The sequence below is a fragment of the Mollisia scopiformis genome (genome assembly GCF_001500285.1).
Source record: "Mollisia scopiformis unplaced genomic scaffold LY89scaffold_44, whole genome shotgun sequence".
In the NCBI taxonomy this organism is placed as follows: Eukaryota; Fungi; Ascomycota; class Leotiomycetes; order Helotiales; family Mollisiaceae; genus Mollisia; species Mollisia scopiformis.
Genome location: NW_017263624.1, coordinates 67,081 through 82,437, shown reverse-complemented (window position 1 = coordinate 82,437; position 15,357 = coordinate 67,081). Strand labels below are relative to the sequence as shown.

At 46.9% G+C, this 15,357-nt stretch overlaps 6 protein-coding genes across 6 annotated transcripts; 4 read left to right on the top strand and 2 right to left on the bottom strand.

Moving 5' to 3' along the window:
- Positions 1-405: 405 nt before the first annotated feature.
- Positions 406-3,167, bottom strand: LY89DRAFT_726579 (uncharacterized protein). Its single transcript, XM_018219062.1, has 3 exons — positions 2,707-3,167; positions 580-2,641; positions 406-531 (listed from the first exon to the last, which is right to left on the bottom strand). Exons 1-3 carry the CDS (start codon positions 2,789-2,791, stop codon positions 513-515), a joined length of 2,166 nt encoding a protein of 721 aa, XP_018060749.1. The 5' UTR covers positions 2,792-3,167; the 3' UTR covers positions 406-512.
- A 1,278-nt stretch (positions 3,168-4,445) lies between these two features.
- LY89DRAFT_692520 (uncharacterized protein) lies at positions 4,446-5,265 on the top strand. Its single transcript, XM_018216556.1, has one exon. It carries the CDS (start codon positions 4,539-4,541, stop codon positions 5,172-5,174), a length of 636 nt encoding a protein of 211 aa, XP_018060748.1. The 5' UTR covers positions 4,446-4,538; the 3' UTR covers positions 5,175-5,265.
- On the top strand, positions 5,194-6,368 carry LY89DRAFT_692518 (uncharacterized protein). Its single transcript, XM_018216555.1, has one exon. It carries the CDS (start codon positions 5,244-5,246, stop codon positions 6,294-6,296), a length of 1,053 nt encoding a protein of 350 aa, XP_018060747.1. The 5' UTR covers positions 5,194-5,243; the 3' UTR covers positions 6,297-6,368.
- A 122-nt stretch (positions 6,369-6,490) lies between these two features.
- On the top strand, positions 6,491-7,523 carry LY89DRAFT_411890 (Isochorismatase hydrolase). Its single transcript, XM_018207331.1, has one exon. It carries the CDS (start codon positions 6,685-6,687, stop codon positions 7,345-7,347), a length of 663 nt encoding a protein of 220 aa, XP_018060746.1. The 5' UTR covers positions 6,491-6,684; the 3' UTR covers positions 7,348-7,523.
- Positions 7,407-8,902, bottom strand: LY89DRAFT_411896 (TAP42-like protein). The gene is made up of 4 exons (XM_018207332.1): positions 8,480-8,902; positions 8,151-8,427; positions 7,550-8,097; positions 7,407-7,497 (listed from the first exon to the last, which is right to left on the bottom strand). Exons 1-4 carry the CDS (start codon positions 8,686-8,688, stop codon positions 7,467-7,469), a joined length of 1,065 nt encoding a protein of 354 aa, XP_018060745.1. The 5' UTR covers positions 8,689-8,902; the 3' UTR covers positions 7,407-7,466.
- Positions 8,903-10,067: 1,165 nt separating this feature from the next.
- LY89DRAFT_603411 (uncharacterized protein) lies at positions 10,068-15,015 on the top strand (the record flags this gene model as incomplete). The annotated part of the gene is made up of 5 exons (XM_018210301.1): positions 10,068-10,575; positions 10,621-10,724; positions 10,769-11,767; positions 11,815-13,386; positions 13,432-15,015. 5 exons carry the CDS (start codon positions 10,068-10,070, stop codon positions 15,013-15,015), a joined length of 4,767 nt encoding a protein of 1,588 aa, XP_018060744.1.
- Between the last annotated feature and the right edge of the window lie 342 nt (positions 15,016-15,357).

The window sequence follows — 15,357 nt, the reverse complement described above, 5'->3', positions numbered from 1 at the left end:
CTTTCTCTTTACAAGATATCTGGTAACCACTGGCCTAGCAAGGCACAATTGGGTAGCGTTGCTTTTCAGCATACTGAGTGTGGATGGTTGTATTGTCGAGAAATTACTCGGATTTGTACATAAGCTCGCACAGCAAATCGACTACTTGATAATGATTCTAATGAGGTTATGATGAACGCGAAATCATGGCACTTGCCAGCCCCCCTTGGGACGACTACTGTATCAGAGACCTTCAACGCAAACGAGAATACGAAGTACGTATGCTGTCAATCGGCTGGAGTGAGTGAGGCGTTGCTGAACACCCAACTCTTCGGCTTTGGCAGAGGGAGCCTGGGACGGAGGTACAAAAGGGGAGGGTGAGGTATTTGTCTAGTGAAAAGAACTTGAAGTCACTGGCAAGATTATGCATGGAGATGAACGTAGTACATTTTCCAACCTGTTTAAATCAAGGCACCGTTGCTCCGCCTATGCATGTATCACACAATGCCACCGGATATCCATCCATGCACCTTCTAATCAGCTTTTATAGCGCTGCTTATCGTTAGTACAAGAACAGCCAGTAGATGTTGGATGACTTACCCGTAAATCCGCCTCACAAATGCATACGCCGTCAAGAACCCTATAGTACCACAGAGGAGCCCATACACTACACACGCCATGAAACTATAACTAAAGAACAGCAGACTACTCACGAAACCTTGAATGTGTAGCTTCGTGAAGTAGTACCAAATACAATACACAAAGACCCAAATCGAACTTGCTCCCCCGACAAAGAAGGAATGCCACCACCAATTGTAGTCTTCTGAGCAGAGTTTTATGTATATGGTGACAATGGTGACTTCGGCGATGGTGAGGATGAGGATAACGGATACAACTGAGAGGAAGCCAAAGACATAGTAGTAGCCAGACTTGTCTTGCCACATGGACTGGAAAACAAAAAGAAGTTCGATGAAGATGACAGCAAATGGAATCAGGCCAGCCAGAAGAATCGAGTTTGGAGATTTGATGTACCAAGCCTGTGCTGGTACTTGGCGAGGTAAGGTGGTAGTCTTTGTTGGGTGTTCCCATGCACCTGTCCGAACGTAGCCAAACCAAGAGCCAGCATACACCAGAGGCAATTGAATGCAAAGCCACAACATGATGATGCCGACCAACGTACTGAACGGCAAGGCGGTGGAGGATGCTTGTGCCCAGACGAACAAGTTCAGGACGAAAACGAGTGCAAAGAGTAGTCCAGGGAAGAGAAGTGCTGTAATGAGCGTATTCTTCCTCCAGTTCAGACCACCAAAAGTCTTGTACACACGTCCAGAGAAGTAGCCAGAGAACAAGCCGGCGAAGACGAAAAGTCCCACGCCAACAGAGACAAAACCGCCACGGAAGCTGGGATTCAATATGCCAAGACTACTGAGGAATAAAAGTCCAACTGCCATAAAGACGAGCTGCATCCCAGATCCAACAAGTGGGGCAAGAAGGTTGCCATAAGCTGGCGCTCGGAAAACGTCTCCATGGAGCAACTTCCATCCAGTCACGTCCTCCAAAGGCTCTTCATCTGATGAGACATCTGCATCATTCTCCGTGTCCCCAATTTGCTCGAGCAGTCCTGTGCTAGCTTTTTCTCCCGTCTTCGGAGTTCTCGCCCCACTGCTTGGTCTCGATTTGCGTTTGCTTTTCTGTTTTCCATCCTCCAGTGCAGCGTCCTTGTAAGTCTTGATGTCTGTCCTGATTGTCCTTGCCAAGATCATGGCCACAATACCGCTCAAAAGTCCAGAAATGATCAAGGAGTTTATGATCGCGAGCCAATGAATCCTTGACCCCTCTTCTTGGTTTACAAAGTAGAGATCCCAACGGTGTGCCCATTCAATCTTCTCATCTTCTCGCCAATATACAGAATATGTGTAAGGAATGTCGAGAATCGCGCCATCGTCCATGTCTTGCTCGCTCTCGGGTGGGTGGTATGACGAATGAGGATATTGAACCGAAAAATCTGTCGAGTTTGGAGGAAGATACAATTCCATGGCAGAGTCAACTTCGTTGATATCGACAGGGCATCCGGACTCTGCACGTTTGTCTGCACCAATGCTCTTTGTGTAGACCTCGAATCCAACCACCACCTTCCTACCCCTCTCTCCATCCTTGCCAGGAGCTTTTCGGTATCGGATGACAATAGTCAGATGATTGTTGATGTAATGTCGCGTATGGCCCGAAGTCGAGATGTCTTTGTAGCCAATCTTGAATCCTGCGGCATAGTATTTCCGCGATTTATCCACTGTAACAAAGCTCGTCGCTCCGGGAAGATTATCCACAATCCACTCTGCCACATAGCCATCTTGGACCATCTCTCTTGCACGCTTCAGATCGTATCTGCTGACCGTCCGCTTGCAAAGAAAGTTGCATTCTTGATCCTGTCCCATGAAAAGCTCAATGTCCGATTGCATTATTCTGTCGCCTCGAAGTACTTCTCCCAGATTAAGGGAGATGCTCTGGCCACTAAGGAGTGAGGAGCCAGCATGATGTACACCAGTCGGAGGGCAAACGAATGGCAGGTCATAGTAGGCATATTGCAACTGTGTATTGTCGGAATAAACCTTGTTCACGAGGAGTGGTATTGGTTCGTTATCTTTGTAGCTTTTGATCGACCAACCTGTGGAGAAGAGGTCAGAGCTGTGTTTCAATCATTACTCGAGTGAGGAATGATCGAGGACGTACCCGGTATGTAGAATGCTTGAGTATATGAGAAGCTCAACAATAGAAGGAGACCCCTCCATAATCCTAACCGGAAATCTGCTGCCATCTTGCTCTGTGGTTACTTCATTCAAATCGTAGTCGTCGAATCCCGAACTCTGCCAGAACACGAGTGCCTGCACCCTAATAGGTATCCAATATGATTGCTATCAATTGATGAATCTGCGGGGTTGGAACGGCGTTGAGGATCGCGTGCTGGAGAACGATCGTCGCGCTGAAGAAGTTGTGGGAGGTTGAAAGTGGCTAGTTCTTTAGTTCTCTGGAAACGAGTGTAATTGGTACCGAGTACCAGGTGAGGTGAGTAAGCACTTGAGGATGGAAGGGCGAAGTCAAAGTGCTTCGTAGGAAAATGCTGCGGTTTTCTCTCGTAAGAAGATGACAGGCTTCACTTCAGTCCTTTATATGAAGATTGCGTGGTTCCTCGGGAGTTTTTTGGATGGGGATTCTTGGATTTACCCAGCGTCCAACCCAGGAGCGGATTAGCGTTGCTATTTTGGGCGAGAGTGGGTCAAAGCGCTTGGACGTGGATGGCACGTGATTGACCATTTACTTGACCCCTAACTCCTTTTCTTCTCAAGCGTTTTTCTTCCCACACCCAGAAACTGATCCCCGGAGTCTCGAATGGAAGCGAGATCGTGGGATCAGGGCATCCCAGAAAGCTCTTGTGTTGGTGATGATATCCTTTCTTGTCACATTGGATTCTGACCACATCCGAGACTGATGTCGAATAGCCAGTCTATGTTGGAGATGAGATGAACCCTCACTCCAATAGCAGTAGCCTATACTTATAGAGCGTTGCTCATTAAAAGGTCGCAATAAAATGGATGAAGCCTATGCCAAAGATGTTTCTATCGGCCTCAGCATGGTTGCCCTCCATGTCACACTTCACCGGTTCAAGTAGAAGACGAAGCACATCGTAGGTTTTGTCCGAGTACACTTACCGTCATTAGTTTTAATGTCGAGATGTAGGTTTATTACCAGAGAAAAGATAAAATTAGAAGTCTTCCACCTTTCACTAGCACGGATTCTCTACGAAAAGTTCCTCATCGAAGATAGACTTGCATCAGAGGTAGCTTAAGACCGATTTCGTTCCAATGCTGTATCCGCTCTACTCGATCGTGGTGTCAAGTCAGAAGCATACGATCACAGAACTCTCGTTCGTCTGTCCAACCATTACGAGTACAGGAATAAAATGATGAACACAGTTCAGCAAACATCCTAGCAGCTCATCATTATCGTTGCAATATTCGTGGTGTTTAATATAACCCTTTTCAATTTGAAGAGCCTAGGCTAATTGTTGTAAGTGAGTGTAAACTTCTTTTGTTAGACGGGTTGAACACACAATGTGAAAAGACGAAGTAGGATATTTTGAGAGAGCGAGCCAAGGAACCTCAGATTTATTGAAATGAAGCGAAAAGCTGCAAAAATTTCAGAAGCAAGGGCAGTTGTGTAGCGGTTGCTCCCTATCAAATCAAGACCTGGTTGATTCTCGCTATCATGTCCCATTTCAGCAACCCAGTTTTGAGTGCAGCCTGATGGTCGCTATACAGGATGTTGCTACTTGAAACATTCTTACTGAAATCTACGACCTTTAGGGGATTGAAGTGCGAGCCCAGCCTTGCCATATCAGCATCTCCCTCATCTCGCTTGTGATTCGCCTTATCAAGTTCTTCCTTCCTGGCAAACCGTCACTCTTCTTCTTCATATTTACATACAGCCTGATCTCTCTCATTACTATTCATGAGTTGACAGTATCTCACAACATCAATTATTTGTCACCTCAAAGGCTTCCACCTATGGGCAGTTCTTCATCTTCCCCAGTCTCGTCCCGGAGTGCATCGCTCAACAGAGGTCGACTTTCATCTTTGACGCCAGATTCAGACTTAAAGTCAATCTCGCCAATAGCTCCCATCATGCAATTGGCAAGACGACCTGGATTCTCGCTTTCAAATTCCACTCAAGACTCCTTCCAAACTTCTCGTCCAATAGCCACTCCAACCTCCTCTCGAAGGTCAACTTCAACCACCCCAGGCCCTCCACTTTCACCGATGTCCCGTATTCGGCTTGGAATCTCCGAAGATAACAAAGCCCGCCGTAGTAACCCCTCTCGTGCTCATCGACGTCCACCCATCATCGAGTCTCCAGAAGTCGAAGAAAGTACTTGCCACTGTCCTTTGGGCCACAAAGATTTCGATACTTGTTCTGCTGATCCCCACTCAATTTACTACAAGAGCCCCAGCCCTGAAACTCCAGCCATGGACAAGAAGTCGAGAGCTACTACAACCCCTAGAGGTAGCAGGAAGAGGAAGGCTATCTCATACCTCGAGGAAGAAGCAAAGTACGTTTGTGGATGTGGAGGAGGACATGATGATGACCTTGAGTGCGAATATGCATCTACTTTGAAGAAGCATGTTGAGATCACAACTTCGTGAGTTACATATTCTTTTCCATCATAGGCCAATTGATTGATGTAATGTAGTATCATTATTGGTAGCCAAGCTATGGTCACTATCAATGTCGGCACCGAGACCAAGCAAACATTCCTCGTTCACAACGAACTACTTGCTCTCTATTCTGAATACTTCCATGATGTATTTTCGGGTCGTATCAAGCAAGAAGTGAAGGAGGAAGTCAAGCAAGAGACGAAGCCAAAAATCAAGCAAGAAGCCAAGGAAGAGACCACAAGAGATGCTGTAAGACAGGGTAACGCAGTGGATTTAGTTCGCCAATTGGGTAGTCCCTCTCCAGAGCCGCGGTCCTTCGTCGACTTATCAGGAGATCCCATGCACTTAGACAATAAGTCAATCGGCGCATCCCTCAGACCATCTCGGCCCAATATCTCAGACGAACCGAAGTCCTACAACTTACCAAACATCAAACCCTCCCAGTTCGCCCAATTCGTATCCTACATCTATGCCGGCCGTATCATCGACGCTTTTGAACCTTTGATCATGGCTACCGAAAACAATTCTGTCGAAGCACTCTGGTACGTCGGACAAACACTTCGCTCTCCCAGCTTCCAGAACAACCTTCTCGAAGGACTTCGCACTTCCCAACCCGTCAAATCCGGCGACTGGCCTTCCGTCGAAGACATCGAGATTGTCTACGACTTAGAAAAGAAGCCCGAGCCCGGAGTTGGAAATGGAGGTGAGAGCCTCTTCAAGAAGTTCAGCATTCATTGTCTCGCAGCCAACAACCCATTTGATCGTTACGAAGTTGAGAGCTCTGAGGGCCAAGGATGGAATAAACTCATGTTTGACAAGGAGAAGGAAGTTTTCAAGGACTTCATCCTGGCGGGTAATCGATGGGACACGAAGCCATGGGAGGATAAGGAGAGGGGTAAATACATGGTTGATGAGGATAGTTTGGAAGAGCGTTGGGAGAGAATGATTCTTGCTAGGCGGGGTGAAGGTGGTGTCAAAAAAGCTGCGGCGGCTGGAGATGTCGGAGCGAAGTTGGAGGAGGAACATCTGGAGGCCGAGAAGAAGAGGTTGGGGTATGCGAGGTGGGGTGGACAAGACTTTGAGATTGAGATTGAGGACTCTGACGAGTGAGTGGCCATCGGGAGGTGTGAATGGGAGACATTATTAGTAAGTATTGATTCGGGAGTGGAGCAATAATTCGCGAATTTGTTATTGGCGTTGATTTTGCATCAAAATTCTGCATTGTCAGCAACTATCCAGCTTGGCAAGATCTAATGCAGTAGAGAAAGCTTATCCTACAGGACGACTAATAGCATTCCTCAATACGCTTTGTGATGATTAGCTCAGGAACGCCATTTAGATTTCGAAGCGTTTGTCACAAAGCCCATCGAAGCAGTCAGTATCGGCTTGGCAAGTTAAGCATGTTCTGTGGGTACGAGACTTGTAGCCATATAAAACCAAACAAGCTCTGCTATGAGCAATCATCACTTTCCTGGCTATTCAAATAGTAATTCCCACTATGGCTTCAAAATTCTACGTCCCAGTTGACATCAAGCATACTGCCTTGCTCCTGACAGATGTCCAAGACCAGATCCTGCAACGGTTCGATGCGTCGCAGCAAACCGAGTACCTAGCCAACATCCAGCGTCTCCTGACAGTCTTTCGCAAAGAAATTCAGAAGCAGGAGCACGATGCAGCAGGCCCCTTGATCGTCCACCATATCCTACCTTTCGACATCAATTCCAACTCCTTCGTTTCACCATACAACAAGCTCGCTTCCTGGGTCGCGAGCCTCAAGAAAGCTGGTCACTTCGGCGATGCCTTCAAAGATCCAAATAAACCACACTATGCGGTCCCAGAGTCGCTGGTCCCCGAATCCGGGTGGGGAACTGGGAGCGAGATCATCCTGTCGAAGATCCAAGCTGGTTGTTTCTCGTCTTCTGAGCTGCTGCAGTATTTGAGGGCCAGGGACATCAAACGTGTGGTCTTGTGCGGTTTGACGACTGTGGGTAGCGTACTGGGGTCTGCTCGTTTAGGGGCAGATTTGGACTTTCATATTGTGATACCGCGAGATGGTGTGATGGATGATGACAAAGAGGTTAGCGACTTCTTGTTAGATAGGGTGCTGCCGAAGTTTGTCGATGTTGTGGAGATTAGTGATATCGAAGAACTGTTCAAGTGAGGATGTAGATTCGAAGTATAGGAAATGCTCCAGGAGAATACCGCGCGGGCACAATGAATCTTTTAATATATCACGCCTTCACAACCTTGCAATTCGAATGTTTTGATATCATGCATGCATTATCCTCTATTCAGAGTATTTCCAGCTCCCCTATCAACATTAGTGGCTGCTCTTCTAAAACAAAAAAAAGAGAATGACTTACTTTGGATTTGCCTCCGTGAACTCATCCCACTCCCTAGCCTTCATCGTTTCCTCATCCCCTTTCTCGTAGTTGTCCTCGTCAGGTTCTGGCGACAGACCGCTAGCCTCTCCACCGCCCTCAATAATGCCTCCCCTGGCTCGTTCCTCCTCCAAATACTCGTCGATTGTCATCGTCGGCAGATTATGTCCTGGCTTGAATACTCCCGCTTTTAACGTTTGCCTACTATCCAGCAACGTGAACGGCCGTAGTGGTTTACCACCTGAGCTCAATATAGGACCTTTGTTATTTGCTGACAGCATATCTCTGCGATCCAGACGATCAGAATAGCCGTCCTTATCTTGCAAACCCATTCGTTCTCTGTAATCTCGTTCCAGGGAGTCGGGACCACTGGGAGGTGTCGGAGGTGCCATTGCTAGGACTTCAAGCTCGCGATTTAGGGATTCGAGGGCTTGGAAGGTATTATGAGTGCATAGAGAGAGGTTGGTGAGCTGCAGTTCTCGAATAGCATCATCGTCGTTCTGTAAGTACGCGGGATTTTGCGCCAGGAACTGGTATTATGTCACTATTCGCTCTTCGCATATTCCTGAGTGTGCCAACATACCTCCAGTTTCTTCTTCAACTCCTTCTCTAGCTTAAAATTTGCTATCTTCGTTGCTCGTCGAGCATTGGGATCAGTTGTAGAGATGGTGGAGAAAGCTGTCGGAGATTCGAGGTAATCATTGTACAGCTTCTTGTCTGCAGATGACAGGATATCGTACTGGTCAAGCAGATTCAAGTATTTCTCGTATGCATCGCGTGCGCTCTGGATCGTAGCTTTGCGATTCTTGGTTGAAACTCGGAGGAGTAGCTCTGCGAGACGGTAATTGATGGCAAGGTATCTAAATAAGGTCAACTAAAGCTTTTCCTTCTTCCAGAGGTTCAGAAACATACTGTATATCTCCAGAAGTCAGGTCTTCAAGAGTCTCGTTAGGACTAAACAGAGAGAGGCGATCTGCGAGCTTGAGGCAAGATTCATACGTAGAGATGGCGGCGGCAAGGTTTTGCTGATATGTAGCTGTATTGCTGTCCCAAGAAGTTTCAATACCTTTTCTCTGACTCTCTGCCGAGTCAAACAAAGATCTGATACTCTGTTCTGGCATGTTTGATTGCCCTTGTTGTTTTGTTGTTTGAGGAGGGGCAAAAGAACGGAAGCTGTCAGTCGAGAAAAGGTGGCCAATGTTCGTGAACGCTATATGCTCTGACTAAGCTTTATGTTGCTCAAATTGCGGACCTAAATTTCATAGCACTCCGGGGAGCTTCTATAAATCAGATGTAGAAGAATTCGCAAGTCTGTCGGTGTTTGCATATCAGGGGAGTGAGAATGAAGCTTGAAAGTGCCACCATTGAGGCGGCCGCCAAAATCCGTGCCGATCAACCCCACACGCGACTTCCTCGCGTTTTGGCTTTCTCGATTCTCGATCTTCAAACTCTCAATCACAATCAAAACAATTCTTCGAAAAGACAATGGAAACCAATCACTTGATACCTCGATGATGTTCTCAGTGAGATAGATTGCCCGTACGGATTGCACATACGCTCTTTACCGTCCTTTCGTGTTTCCCCTCTTTCTGCCGCGTTGTTTACTTCCATCACATTCTCTTTTTTTTTCTTTGCTTGCGCCATGCCGTACCGTGGCTACCTGCAGGACCTCAGCCAGCTTGAGGATCAGGCTTCTTTGCTACAGATTTCTGATAAAAATGCAGCACTGACCAATGCACAGCTGTTGGAGCTTGAGCTGTCATGTCCTACTCCGATCCCGTCTCCAATTGTCCCACTATCAGCTGTGAAGCCATGCCCAGCTGATACAGAGTACAATTTCAATGGTAGCACGAAACAGCCTCCTCTCCTGACCACAGAGAGTAAAGGCCAACCAAGCGAGGCATCTGACATCCCTTTGATATTGACTCCTGTTACAGAATCATCTCCCATAGATGACCTTCTACCAAAAGCAACCCTCGGTGGTCCTTCGTTTGCAGCTCGCTTGCCTCCAATAAACAAATTCACCAGCAAGGAAATCAGAACAGACAGCAAGGACAACTCTTTGTCGAGACCGATTCACTCTGATCTCCAGCCTCAATTAGGAAAGGCACAGACCGAAATTGCCAGCAGCAAGTCTCTTCTACTTACACCCTCTCTTCCCGACCCCCAACTCGTTCGTTCTTCTGCTGTAATTCAACTGCACTCTCGGAACTCATTCACCAGCAAAGTAACCCACAACAACCAGAAGGAGAACATATCTACGAAGTCAATTGAAGCTAAGGTTCAACCTCTATCAGGAAAACAGAGTAGCGTTCTTGACAACTTCATTCCATCCACAGCCTCGAAACCTAATACCACACAAGTTTTTGTCTTTAACAATATCACAAACACGCAATTACCTGACATTCGGGTTAACACCTCTGATTTATCTGGACTAGTCTTCGATACACCTAAGTCTCAAACGCCACAAACGCCAACGATGGTTTCTCCAGGAGATCCCATGGTGCTAGATTCGCCTCAGGTGACTGCACTCGCAGCTCGCACGACAGAAGTTGTTATCGCAGAATTAAAAGGACTCGCCCCCAAAGCAGCCAATGTTGACGTCAAACGACGCCTTAACTCTTATTCTGATTCACAATCTGATTTCTCAGAGCTCATAGAACTCACATTGAAGCCGACTGTTAAGCTTGCTCTTGAGTATGAAGAAGAGAATGGAGAGGCAGAGTACGAAGACAGTGATGATGAGATTCAAACAACGGCCAGACCACGAAAGGTTACAGAGCGGAAACGTCGACTGAATGCCATTGCCGATAACTTCATTCAGGAACGAAATCAAAAAATGCTCAAGGAAGGCAACAGGGTTCGACCTGAGGACGAGGCACAGCAATCTGCCAGATGGCTTGTTAACCAGTCTGAGGATCGGCAGATCATCTCAACTCCTCGGGAATACCAGGTCGAGCTTTTCGAGAGAGCCAAGGAGGAGAATGTTATTGCTGTTCTTGATACTGGTCGGTAGTCTAATGTTCTCTCCTTGATCTTGCTAACTAGTCCAGGAACTGGCAAAACCTTGATTGCAGTTCTCCTACTCCGCCATATTTTCGCGCAAGAGCTGGAGGATAGAGCAATAGGCAAATCAAAACGCATATCATTTTTTCTGGTAAGACTTGTGTGACTATTCGAAGAGTCAGCTAACTCTAGCAGGTGGACTCTGTGCAATTGGTGTTTCAGCAGCATGCTGTCCTCAAAGCTAATCTCGATCAGCCAATGGCAATGTTCTGCGGAGAGATGGGTTGTGATATGTGGAGCCAGTCACACTGGGAAGATATTTATAACAAGAACATGGTCATTGTTTGCACGGCAGAAGTTCTTCGACAGTGCCTCCATCGATCCTTCATCTCGATGGACCGAATCAATCTCCTCATTTTCGACGAAGCCCACCACGCAAAGAAGGATCATCCTTATGCTCGCATTATCAAGGACTTCTACGCCCAGAACGAGAATGGCTCAGTACTACCAAAGATATTCGGCATGACAGCATCTCCAGTCGATGCAAATACGGATGTTCGTAAAGCTGCCGCTGAATTGGAAGCCATATTGCATTCACAGATTGCCACCACGGATGATCCCACTTTGAAGCAATATCGTATTAATGAAAAGCAAGAGCAATTGGTTCGGTATCAGGCTCTCAGCCCGACTTTTGAGACACCGCTGTACAACCAGATGTATGAGCGATTCAGTAAAAATCCCATTCTCGCCAAACCACTCCTATTTGCTCATGAAGCAACTCGACAATTGGGCGCATGGTGTGCGGACCAGGTTTGGCCTTTCTGTCTTGGTGAAGAGGAGTCTCAAAAGCTTCAAGCTAAGACTGAACGTCGATATCATGCGAGGAAAATTCAAGAGCCTCTGGAGATCTTGGAGAAACGCAAGGCGCAAATTGCCGAAGCCAAGGAAATTGTGAAGATGCATACTTTCAACCCTCCAGACTTGAGCACACTACGGATGGATGGAGCAGCGTCATCGAATATCTCTTCCAAGGTTATGCACTTGATATTGATCTTGAAGGAGCGATTTGAGAGACCTACTGATGACAAATGCATTGTGTTTGTCAATCAAAGATACACTGCTCGTTTACTGGCAAATCTCTTTACTCAACCAAATGTTGGGACGCCGTACTTGTTCGTAGGCACTCTGGTCAGTGTACTCATATTCATATCTCTTGTATTTTATTGACATGTCTTGTCTAGATCGGTACTCGGACTGGTGAAGCAGGAGATCTCAACACCTCATTCCGTGACCAGGTGATTACAATGATGAACTTTCGCAAAGGCATTATCAATTGCATCTTCGCTACCTCCGTTGCCGAAGAAGGATTGGATGTTCCGGACTGCAATCTTATCATTCGATTCGATCTGTACACTACACTAATCCAGTACATTCAATCCAGAGGTCGTGCACGCCATGCCAACTCAAGATACATACACATGTTTGAAGCGGGCAATCGAGAGCATGAGACCGCTATGTTGAAAGTCCGCCGAGACGAAAATATTCTCAAGAGATTTTGCAGCGCTCTTCCAGAAAATCGCAAACTCACTGGCAACAATTTCAACATGGACTACTTCCTCGCAAAGGAAAAGAGTCATCGTGTCTACAAGACATCGAAAGGTGCTAAACTTACTTACAAAATGAGCTTGATGGTCCTGGCAAACTTCGTCGACTCATTACCTCATGGTATGGATGTCAACCTTCAGCCAGAGTATGTCATGACTATCCAAAACAAGAATTTCATCTGCGAGACAGTTCTGCCAGAGGAGTCTCCTATTCGTGGAGCCATAGGAAGACCAGCATCCACAAAACAAGTTGCGAAATGCTCAGCAGCATTCGAGACATGTTTGGAGCTGATCAAGGGCAAATACCTTGACGAGTGGCTATGCCCTACATTCACAAAACAGCTGCCGGCCATGCGAAATGCACTCCTCGCTGTAGACTCGAAGAAACGAGAAGCTTACGATATGAAGACGAAGCCAACGATTTGGTCGTCGACTGGCTTTCCTGATCGTTTGTTCGTGACAGTCTTACGTCTTGAGAATCCAAGTGCTCTTGACCGTTCATCACAACCGATAGCTTTGTTGACCAGATCTTGCCTACCCCAACTGCCATCGTTCTACTTGCACTTTGGGAACGACCGTCATTCTCTTGTGCAGTGCTCCTCTTACACGGAACCCATCACGGTCACGGAGGCAATTGTCGAGCAGATCAATTCTTTCACTCTCTGTATTTTCGACGATGTCTTCAGTAAGGGGTATGAGTCGGACCCAACCAAGATGCCATACTTCCTTGCTCCTATCAGCGAGCAAGTTACCGTCGATCTTGGTAGCGATCCATCTGGCTTGATTGCATGGGATATCTTGAAGGCTATTGAAGAGCATCAAGTAAAGTGGGCCGCAAACCCATGGGATAACAAATCATGGGAAACTGAGCCCGACGAATTCTTCAAAGACAAGTATATCGTTGATCCTTACGACGGCTCTCGCAAGATGTGGAGTAAAGGTGTAGCCTATGGACATAAAGCTTTGGATCCTGTCCCGCCCAATTCTGCACCGCGCAAGGGTACCCGAAAGAACAACGATAACATCATGGAGTATAGCTGCTCCCTCTGGGCCAAGGCTAGAGCTCGCAGAACCTTTGATCCTAACCAACGTGTTGTCGAGGCCGAATTCATTTCCCTACGACGAAATTTGCTTGATGAATTTGCTACTGCTGAGGACGACAGCCCCAAGAAATGCTTCGTCATCCTGGAACCTTTGAAAATCTCTGCTGTAAGTTGAAGTTCCAATCTTGTATAATGTTGCTAACTGTGCTAGCTACCAACCACCGTCGTTGCGATGGCTTATATCTTCCCTGCTATAATTCATCGCCTCGAATCGTACCTCATTGCTTTGGAAGCTTGTGAACTCCTTCATCTTAATATCCGACCAGATCTCGCACTCGAAGCTGTCACGAAAGATTCAGACAACACGGATGAACATGGTAATGAGCAGATCAACTTTCAAAAAGGCATGGGTAACAATTACGAGCGTCTCGAATTCCTGGGAGATTGTTTCCTCAAGATGGCCACCTCAATCTCCTTATTCGGCATCCATCCAGAAAATGACGAGTATAGCTACCATGTTGACCGCATGATGTTGATTTGCAATAAGAACCTCAAGAACAATGCAATCAAGCTGAAACTTTACGAGTACATCCGCTCGGAGAGTTTCAATCGACGAGCATGGTACCCAGAGGGTCTGGTTCTCACGAGGGGAAAGACGGCAACAGCGCCCAATACACATAAGCTTGGTGACAAGAGCATTGCAGATGTTTGCGAGGCTTTGATAGGCGCCGCACTCCTCACCTGCCACGAAACGAAGTGTATGGACAATGCGGTTCGAGCAGTTACCGAGGTGGTTTCTAGCGAAAACCATCGAGTCACCTCTTTCGCCGAATACTACACGCTTTACAAGAAGCCCAAGTATCAATTAGCGGCCGCCACTGAGATGCAACGCAATCTAGCGTTGCAGCTTGAGCGAGAGCACCCGTACCATTTCAAGTATCCTCGCTTGGCTCGTTCGGCGTTTACTCATCCCTCATACCCCTACTCGTATGAGCATGTACCTAGCTACCAACGCTTGGAATTCTTGGGTGACTCGCTCCTTGACATGGCTTGTGTCAACTTCCTCTTCCACCGTTTCCCAGATAAAGATCCGCAATGGTTGACGGAGCACAAAATGGCCATGGTATCCAATCAGTTCCTTGGCGCACTCTGCGTATCTCTCGGATTCCACACTCACCTGTTGTTGTTCAACGCCGGTTTCCAAAAACAGATCACAGATTATGTCACAGACATAACCGAAGCCAGAGAGCAAGCCGAAAAGGACGCAATTCGTGCTGGTAAACTCGCCAAAGAGTGCTCTCGAGATTATTGGATCAGTGTTCGCCAACCACCAAAGTGTCTTCCCGATATCGTTGAAGCTTGTATTGGGGCAATATTCGTTGATTCGGAGTACGACTATGCCGAAGTTGAGAAGTTCTTTGATAGACACATTCAATGGTATTTTGAGGACATGTCTATTTACGACAGCTACGCGAACAAGCATCCAACCACTTTCCTTACCAAGTTCCTCCAAATCAACATGGGCTGCACGGAGTGGACAATCATCCCAAAGGAGGTCAAAACAATCGATGGAAGCAAACCTACTGTTATTGCGGTCGTCATTGTGCATGGCAAGGTTGTGGCCGATGCTCAAGCTGAGAGCAGCCGTTATGCTAAGGTTGCAGCTGCAAAGAAAGCTATGAACGCTCTCAGTGGTTTGCCACTAGCTGAGTTTAGAGCGAACTTCTCTTGCGATTGCCGCTCTGACGATGTTGGTAGCGAGGAAGGTACCGACCTGCATGGGACCGCTATCTGAGCGCGTAGTTGGCGGTTATGATGACGAGCAATGATTATGAAGGATGATGATGCATTTGGCGAAGGTTTGTTCTGCAGGGAATCTATTTTACTTGCATGACCTGCAAATAGATGCCGCACTAGACCGCATTCGAATCCGTGATGAAAATGCATCACTTCACATACAATAATGCCGTGTGACCACATTTTGAAGGGCGTACGAGTTTAAGTCTTACGGTTTGAAACGAATCAATGTCTATATCTATGATTGGGTAGCTCCCATGAAAATTCCAACACGAATAGTGATAACATAGCTTCACATAGTCTTCACTTTCTTTATATCTAGCCTGCCAACGATCTTCTC

What these genes read in the sequence shown, in the direction of transcription:
- LY89DRAFT_726579 (XM_018219062.1), bottom strand. Translation starts at nt 2,791, where the DNA reads ATGGCAGCAGATTTCCGGTTAGGATTATGGAGGGGTCTCCTTCTATTG. An exon ending in TCAAGCATTCTACATACCGG is followed by an intron (nt 2,642 to 2,706) that starts GTACGTCCTCGA and finishes TCTTCTCCACAG; the next exon opens with GTTGGTCGATCAAAAGCTAC.
- LY89DRAFT_692520 (XM_018216556.1), top strand. Translation starts at nt 4,539, where the DNA reads ATGGGCAGTTCTTCATCTTCCCCAGTCTCGTCCCGGAGTGCATCGCTC.
- LY89DRAFT_692518 (XM_018216555.1), top strand. Translation starts at nt 5,244, where the DNA reads ATGGTCACTATCAATGTCGGCACCGAGACCAAGCAAACATTCCTCGTT.
- LY89DRAFT_411890 (XM_018207331.1), top strand. Translation starts at nt 6,685, where the DNA reads ATGGCTTCAAAATTCTACGTCCCAGTTGACATCAAGCATACTGCCTTG.
- LY89DRAFT_411896 (XM_018207332.1), bottom strand. Translation starts at nt 8,688, where the DNA reads ATGCCAGAACAGAGTATCAGATCTTTGTTTGACTCGGCAGAGAGTCAG. An exon ending in AGTTGAAGAAGAAACTGGAG is followed by an intron (nt 8,098 to 8,150) that starts GTATGTTGGCAC and finishes ACATAATACCAG; the next exon opens with TTCCTGGCGCAAAATCCCGC. An exon ending in TTCACGGAGGCAAATCCAAA is followed by an intron (nt 7,498 to 7,549) that starts GTAAGTCATTCT and finishes TAATGTTGATAG; the next exon opens with GGGAGCTGGAAATACTCTGA.